General features: G+C 38.9%; 1 protein-coding gene across 1 annotated transcript in view; it reads right to left on the bottom strand.

The window, feature by feature from the left end:
* Positions 1-6,853: 6,853 nt before the first annotated feature.
* The window catches only part of Pip4p2 (phosphatidylinositol-4,5-bisphosphate 4-phosphatase 2), a 55,040-nt gene continuing 53,053 nt past the window's right edge, over positions 6,854-8,840 (bottom strand). Inside the window, 1 exon segment of the mRNA XM_055603365.1 lies at positions 6,854-8,365. Within this exon segment, the coding sequence (XP_055459340.1) occupies positions 8,222-8,365 (144 nt within the window). The 3' untranslated portion in view covers positions 6,854-8,221.

Raw genomic sequence — 8,840 nt, 5'->3', positions numbered from 1 at the left:
GCCTCCGTGGGGAAGGCGAGTTCTCGGAAGGAGGCCGCCTCTGTGAGCAAAGCCGCCTCCGTGGGGAAGGCGAGTTCTCGGAAGGAGGCCGCCTCTGTGAGGGAGGCTGGGGCCGAGGAAAGCCACGTCTGTGACCCAAGCTCGGAGCAGGGGCCCAGATGGCCTCCCCTCCCACCCCCCTTTTCAGTTTAAAGGGGCTGGCAGCAACTCCGCCCTGTGTGTGCTGTGGGATTCCAGCCGTCCGCAAGGATGGTGCTGGAGAAACGGTGTACTTTTTTCGCGTGTTAGTTACCTATTTTCACTGTATTGGTTACTGTTGTTGGGACCAAGAAAGAAAGAAAGAAAGAGAAACAATCAAAGCGGATGCTCTATTTTGGCTCACAGTTTAAGGGTGTAGTGTATACTGAAGGTGTGGCGAGAGCATGGAGACCTGGTCATGAATACCGTCCCACTTCGCCCCATTCATTCAGTCCTGCAAGCTCAACCCAGTCTAGAAACTCCCTCACGGGGGCGCGGAGAGGTTTGTTGCCGAGGTGATTCTAGCTCTCCTTGAGTTGACAATATCACGCTCTGCAGGTTACAGTCCTGAAAAGATCAAAATTGACTAACGAAACTATTTGAATCCAAACCCATTATTTTCCGTCTTCATTTTCATTCTCTTGTGATGTTTTCTTTTTCCTCCCCACTGTCATGATGGCCATAGACAAATGCTGGAGGACACCAAGATTGGGGGTAGGGGCACACAGTTCTGTGGGCCTGGGTAAGCATTGGGAGTACAGTAGAAAGGTGGCTAAGCTGACCCTTAGACCTGGGAAAAAGTTGTTCTGAGAAGGTGATGCTTCCATTGTTTCAGTTACCTGGAAGAAACACGAAAATACAAGGAAGGAGGAAAATGTTTTTAGTGTCAAGTAGCAGAGATGGATAGAGAGGAAAACGAAATAGGAAGGTGAATTTAAATCAGATTTTAAGCCTTTGTTTAATGGTGTGCTTATAAGTGACATCTTTAAGGCCTTCAGTCAAACGATTACTTAAAAGATCATTCTAACAATGGTTTGGTGGGTTGATGTTCTGGGTAGTGCCAGACGCAGAAACACAAATACAGACCACTTGGAGACACTTACCAGCCCTGCAGGAAGAAGTAAGATGTCTACATTAAGTATGGAAGAAGGGATACATACATACACACACACACACATATATATATATGTATGTGTATGAGGGAGAGAGGAATATCCCAAAGAAAAAACAGTAAAGTTTACTAGCAGTTTGGATAGGAAAGGGAAATGAGACACTAGGGTGTCTTCAGTTTCTGATCCAGGGAAATTTGAGTTGGTGGTAATGGAATACATGTGAATATATGGAATATGGAGGCAGGCTTGGGAAAGGAACTAAATTAAGCTGAGATTTACATATGTGAGATTATAATGAGACGTTTAGTTTGTAACATAAATATGCAGTAAATGTAAACTGGTACATATTAGCATATGTATATACACATTTCATAAGCATAAATTGGACAATTAAGAAATGTATTCCAGTTTTTTTAATTGCACATTTCAGAAGGAAGCTTGGGGGGGGGGACTCAAACAATTGAAAAAATAAAAACTCCAAAGGAGATAAGACCTGGGGAACAAGTCAAAGCTTTCACTGGGATGGGGTACTGAAGGTCAGACAAGTTATCCTCTAGGCTTGATTGTCGATACAGAACTAAAGGTTTGAGGTAGAATAGCCTGGGGAGAAAATGATTTGCCATATTCTAGAAACTGAAGTCAAGCTCTAGTCCAAGTCTTGTATACCTGGACTAGAGAAAGCAAAACAATGTTGACACATTTAGAGAATATAAGAAGCCAAAAGTCAGGGTTTTGTGGATGGTATTAAGGGGGCTGAATTTTATCTTAAAGAGAGGAAACAAAGATCTTGAGCTGGACAGTAATATATGGTTTATCATTTTAAAATACATGAAATTCTGTAACCCTTCTTTGTAGAATCTTTGTATTGCTAGTTATCTTGGTGTAGAAATAGCTTTGAGGAACACCGTCTACTAACATAAATACTTAGTAACTAAGGTTAAAGTTCGGGGCCATGTAATGGATTTATCATGATAAAAAGGTGTGCAAAAGTGTTTTGACCCTCAAAAAAAAAAAAATCCTTACTGCTATAGCATGAGACAGAGCCATCTCTAATCTTAAATTTAAAATCGGTGGCACAAACTGAATGTTGGTACAGACTCTGAACATTTATGAGGCTGAAGCAAGAAGACTTAAGAATGTGGGGCCAACCTTGGCTACACAGTAAAATTCTATCTAAAACCAACAAAAAAAAAAAAAAAAAATATATATATATATATATATATATATATATATATATGAAATAGTATTGCTTCAGAGTTCACAAAACTCATGATGGCCTTTATCAAATTTAACAGTACTAAAAATTAATATTGTAGTCAACAAGCTTATTAGACATGCTAACAACTTTATTAGTTTTTTTCAAAATATTTTAAAGAATTTTGGAAATGATAGAGTAAAAATATAAAATTAAAACTATACTATTTTGATCATATTCTTTCCTGCCCCTCAAGTCCTTCCCAAGTCTCTACCCATCCAAGTTCATATTATTTTTGTCTCTTAAAAATCCCAAATCAAAACAGAAACAAAAGAAAAAAGAAGTAACAAAATAACAGCGTGTCCTGGTGTACCCAGTTGTCACTCCATTGTGAAGAAAATTGATTTTCTCTCTCCAGCAACTGTTGATTGTAAATAGCTTTCTGGTTGAAGGGATGACAGAGACGAGAAAAAAATACTTCAGAAAAAAATTAAGTTCTGCGATGCTTTACGGTATAGTCACAGGCAGAGAGGTGACGTGGGGGAGAAAAGCACTTGTCTTATAAACTCTAGTGTCTAAGTTTAGATCCTTAGGAATCACATAGAAATCAGGAGTTGCCAAGCGGTCCTTTAACCCCTGCACTGGCTGGGGGCAGAGGAATGGATAGGAGGACTGATGGCATTTGCTGGCCAATCAGCTTAGCCAAAAAAAATACAAATTCCATGTTCAGTGAAAGATGGAGATAAGGTGGAGAATGAGAGAACAAGACAGTTGACACCATTCTCTGCTCTCTGTGTGTGCATGGGCGAACACACCTGTACACACACACATACCACACACACGTTACAAAGCGATATTTTGTCTTCATATTAAGACAAAATTGCCAACTTTTAAAATGACTCTAAACATACTTCTGCCGTGCTGTACTATGTATTTGTGCAAGCCAGCATTCGGTTATCAGTACTGACAACTGTAGACTCAAAGATGATCAAATCTGAAAATGTTAAAGATGTTCTTGCCATGCACTATCAAATATTCAAGTTTTAATTTCTGTAAAATAAGCACATCATCTCATTATATGTAAATTTTCTTTCATCATTAATTAACGGTAATTTCTATTTCCAAAATCAATTTCTTCATGTTTTTCAGGCAATGTTTTATTTGTATATCTGTTTCATATACCTATCTTCTCAGTGTCATGAAAGGTTCTCAGGAGAAAAAGATTTATTAAGGGGAAACATTTAATAGGCGCTGGAGCATTTGCGTTGACAATTAACTTGGTGTCAAGAGATTAGAATGAAAACCCCGTCCTGAAATCTCCACTGATTCTGAAGATGTGAACAGAGACCTGTAGATGGCAGATGACAGCAGAGAGGGCACTACATATAATGAGTAAAACAGCTATGATGAAGAGACCAGAAGAGCATTACATAGGCTAAGGAGTTCAAACGTGTCCAGTTATAAAAGGCTGCAGTCTAAGTCTCCAACAATGCAAAAATGCCCAATACCTTAAGCTGAAGGCATACTTGGTAGGGAAATAGCAGACATTCCAAGTTTTCATATTTTACTGACATGCTAGGAAACTGAATAGTTTTAAGATTTTTAATTTTTCATTTGCGTGTTGTTCACCAGCACATACATGTTCACACAGGCATATGTGTGCCCTCAGCAGGAGCAAAAATCAGTGCTTATGCTCACCATGAGTGAGCCACCAAGAGTGAGTGCTGAAAACAAGCTTTGTGTCCTCAAAAATTACTTCACAGGCCTGGTGAAAGGGCAGCTCCACGGGAGAAATGCTTGCTGCATGAAACAGCTGTGACCGCATGTACACAACCATGAAGGCAAGAAACCTCTCCCAAAAGTTGTCCCCTGACCGTACTACATGTGCCATGCCATATAAACACACACACACACACACACACACACACACACACACACACACACCAATAATAAAACACTTTTTTAAAAGAAAACATCTTTGTGGGTTCACTTTCCCCTCTAAAAGCAAACGGAACTGCTAATGCTTTGGGCAGCAGGGGGCGAGCAAGCTCTTTGTGTTCCAATTAGTTACTGTGACCAGGTCTTTCTGAAAACAAACACCCAGGCCAGGCACACCCGGCCCTTGATTGTGCGCTACACACACAAAGCAGAAGGCAAAGTACCAAAATTCAGGCCCAATGGCAAAGCTGTGGTAATCGATTGAAGACCATGTTTTAATATGATTAAAAAATCTAAATGAAGGTTAACAAGTATTTGCCTGATCACACCATAATTATTTACTTATCAAGCGTAAAATTAGAAATTTCCGACAATGAGTGTAGTAAAAGATGTTTAAATCATTTGTCTCTCATCATCCAGAAGTTACATTTTGGTTGAGTGTGTGTGTGTGTGTGTGTGTGTGTGTGTCTGTATGTTTAAAGTGCAGACACATACTTTCTCCAATCCAAGTATTGACATTGACATTGTGGCTGGGTTCAAATGATAAAAACTTCATCTCTTTTATATTTTTTATTCATTTATATTTGATTATTTTCTTTATTTTGTTTTGGAGACTAGGTTCTCTGTGTAGCTCTGGCTGTCCTCGAACTCTGTAGACCAGGCTGGTGTTTAACTCTCAGAGATCCACCTGCCTCTGCTCCCTGAGTGCTCAGATTAAAGGCACACACCACCACTGCCAGGCTCGCTCACATTTTCAGTGGTGGATTTTTATTTCACAGATTAAGTGTGCCATAACGGATTGAGCTCAACATTTATGGCACACTTCTTTAAAAAAAAAAAAACAAAAACAAAAACCTGTTTCCTCTTTTTAATCTTTATAACAGAAACGTGATAAACATCATAAATATAAACATTTTTCTCATTCACAGCATCATTGGTATAAATTCTTAGAATTATGATGCCAGAAAATATGGGGAATGGGAGACACACACACAGAGAAGATATCACAAAAATTCTTGCGATATTACTGCTTTTTCATTATCAGTTAATAGAAAAAAAATATTTTCTCTTTGGCTTAATTTACATTCTTTACTAGGAAAAAACACGCCGGTTGGGCTGGAGAGATGGTTCAGTAGTTAAGGGCTCATACTGCTCCAGCAAAACACCTGAGTCTGATTCCCAGAACCCAAGTCTGGCAGCTCACAGCTACCTATAAATCCAGCTCCAGGGCAACCGACCACTCTGCCCCGTACAGGTGCCTGCACGCACGTGTGCGCACACACAGTTAAAAATCATGAACTCAGTTGCCTGCTCTCTGACCACTCGCCCCTGAGGATGCGGCCTTGCCAGGCCATGGAGGAAGAGGATCCAGGCAGTCCTGAAGAGACTCAAGCTATGGGCAGATGGCAATAGAGGAGAACTCTCCTACCAGTGGACTAGGGGAAGGGGATGAGGGAAGAGGGAGGGAGGCTGGGACTGGGGAACTTGAGGGAGGGGATTTCAATCAGGATATATAATGAATAAATTGTGAAGAAAAAAATTTCAAAAAGGAAAAAAAAAAAAGCAAGTTCTCACCATGTAGCTACGTAGACCAGGCTGGTATCAAGCTCACAGACTCCACCTGCCTCTGCTTCCCAAGTGCTGGGATTAAAGGTGTATGCCACCATGCTTGGCTTATTTTTCCTCTTATGAACTGCTTCTTTGTGCCTTGAGACCCTCCTCATATCTCAGAGACTGAGTCAACTATATTAAAAAAATATCTTCACCATTTTGTCTTTTGCTGTTATTTGTAAATTTTTTCATACACTAGTTTTTGAAATATTTGTATTTGTTTTAATCACTTTATTTTTTTATATATTTTGCTTTTAGGTAATATTTGGATCTTTTTTTTCTCTAACTTAAGATTGTAACGTTTAACCAAAGATTAAAATATTTTAGTTTAAAATAGCAAGTACTGGCCCAAGTACACATAAGAAGTAAAAATGATCCAATAATTATCCCTCATGCACATTCATTCTTTCATTGAGATTGAGTACGCAGCAGGGATCAAAATGGAAGGAACATGTGAACAAGTTGTCACACGTCTGTCAGAGTTAAATTCCAGAAGGATTTTGTCAAATAGCATAAAACACAATGTGAGATTTCAAGCCAACAGGAAAAAATGAACTGACAACATCCAGTGCTATTACAAAGTACTGTCACTAAGCTAAGACATTGGTTATTGACTGTAAGTGTGCTAACAATAAACAAATCAAAAACCGTTGTTAAAACTGCATAAAAAGAATAAAAAACATTATATAATAATGGTATGCAGGGGCTGGAGAGATGGCTCAGCGGTCATGGGCACTGGCTGCTATTCCAAGTTCAAATTCTCGCACCAACATGGCAGCTCACAACTGTCTGTAACTCCAGTTCCCGTAATAGCCACACTCACACAGATAGACATGGAGGCAAAACACAAAATGTAAATTAAAAAAAAATAAAATAATGGTATGTATTCTTTAGTATGAGTATTTCAGAGCAAGATCTCAAAGTGAACTTTGGAAATTAAATCATATTTTTAAGATGAAATAGAACGAAGCAATTTTGGATAATAATCTTTATTAGTGTATTTTCAAAGATACATATAATCCTGAGCTACTTCATTTATACATTTAACATTTTCTCTTTGAGGTTTACATGTATTTCACTCCAAACTTCGCAGTAAGTACATTTTTATATTAATCGGGAACATAAATAACTTAAAACGTTAGTCTTGTCCCTTGGAATCACCTACCAATGTACTCAGGTCATCTCATCGTCTAACTCTACCATGTGAAAGAGCTTAAACCACTGACTATCAAATAATTCCTTCTAAACTGCAAATGTGGGCAGTGCAAGAGCTGATTCCATGAATCCCAAGCGAAGTTTAGGAAACTATGAAACTCTTTATCTTTGATCCATTTTCTTGAATACGTTGAGTCATTATCTGGCCGGGTGAGAGATGGCACAAGAATCTCTAATTCTAACATTTCAGCTAATGCAAAATGTCATTGATTCTCTTCACGGAGAAGTGGGTGCACAAGTACCGCAAGAAGACAAGGTTACCGCGATCTGAGGGAACGGGGTGCAGCCCAGTGTGAATCTGTCTCTGACGAGATGAGGGCTATGAAACATGGCTGAAACACCTTCTCCAGTCTATAAAGGAATACATTCAGAAGAGCAACATTAAATTCCACAAATCCAGACTGGATGCTTTGGAAATGCTAACTAAAAAGACAAAAAAAAAAGAAAGGCAAAAGGTCCTGCTGTTTTGGAGAAAAGACATCTCTCCAATATCTCCAGCTATGGACTAATGTGCTCATCCTAAGTATGTTAACTTACTACCAAAATATTGGATCTTTCTACAAAGAACAAAAAACAAGCATACAGTATCTAGAAATTTTCTCTGACAAGAATGCCAAGTTTTAGAAGGTACACTCAATTTTTTTTTTCCTGAATAAGGTAACTATAATCTTAGGTTAAAATTACAGTAAGCAGTTCAAGCAAAAATGCCTATTGCTTAGATTTTTAAAGCAAGCAGATCTGTTTAAAATGTAAGTATAAATGTGAAGCTATTGTAGAAACATTTATAAACACGTCTTAGGAATAGTCACAGAGAAGCAGGAAATACAATAACAGGCTTAACATAATCAACAACTGATATTAGATCTAACATGTGATGACAAATGCAAAAATACCTTTATGATTTAAAAGAACAAAGACACAGCTTTATTTTTCCAAGTCTGAAAACCTAGCAGCAAAATGAACTTGCATATAATGTCCTGCTGTGAGCATCTGTTCAGAAAAGACTCACAAAGTCTCGAGACTATTATACAAACCCGATGGAATCCATTAGAGCAGTGATTTGAAGGTGTCCAGAAGAGCTTACTAAGAACTACTGGACACTCTCACCTACATTAAGGATTCACGAGTAGCTTTAAGCAAAACTGTGTTCAGGATAACTGACTCTTATTGCGCCCCAATAACAAGCTCGGATAAGGCAAATCAAACCGATGAGATAAGCAATTGCCCAAGACACGTAGGTCGCGTGAAATCGCCTTGCAAAATCTGGTGTGCCAACCTAAAACAAAAAATAATATAAAAGCAAGCAATTAGAACCGTTAAGGAAATGTCTCCTCGGAAAACCTGTGTTGGCCTCCCTGTTTGTGATTCTACGAACTATATCCCCAAACTGAAGTTGCTAAGGCCCTGTAAGACTACATGTAGCTCCAGACTGTAACAGTTAACAATGCTACTTGGGTTAACTACAAATTTTATGATGTAGAAACGCACACTGCCAGGCATGGTAGTGAATGCCTGTAAATCCCAGAACTCAGAACCAAAAGAAGAAAAGAGCAAAGAGAAAATTGAGGTGACGTGACCTTTGTAAGCTGTTTAATCCATGTAAATATTTCCTCTCATGTGGTACAGAGGAGCACTGCTAATGATATGGGACCAGGAATATTAACCAAGGAACTCAGCACACGGAAAGCAACCATCACCTCCCCTCTCTGCTCCTGCTGTCATTCCCATGCTAACTGTTCAACTTCCGTCTC

This window comes from Psammomys obesus, unplaced genomic scaffold (genome assembly GCF_907164565.1).
Source record: "Psammomys obesus unplaced genomic scaffold, mPsaObe1.curated_primary_1811, whole genome shotgun sequence".
Taxonomy (NCBI): Eukaryota; Metazoa; Chordata; class Mammalia; order Rodentia; family Muridae; genus Psammomys; species Psammomys obesus.
The sequence above is the reverse complement of the archived record's forward strand: the minus strand, read 5'-3'. Positions and strand labels throughout refer to the sequence as shown.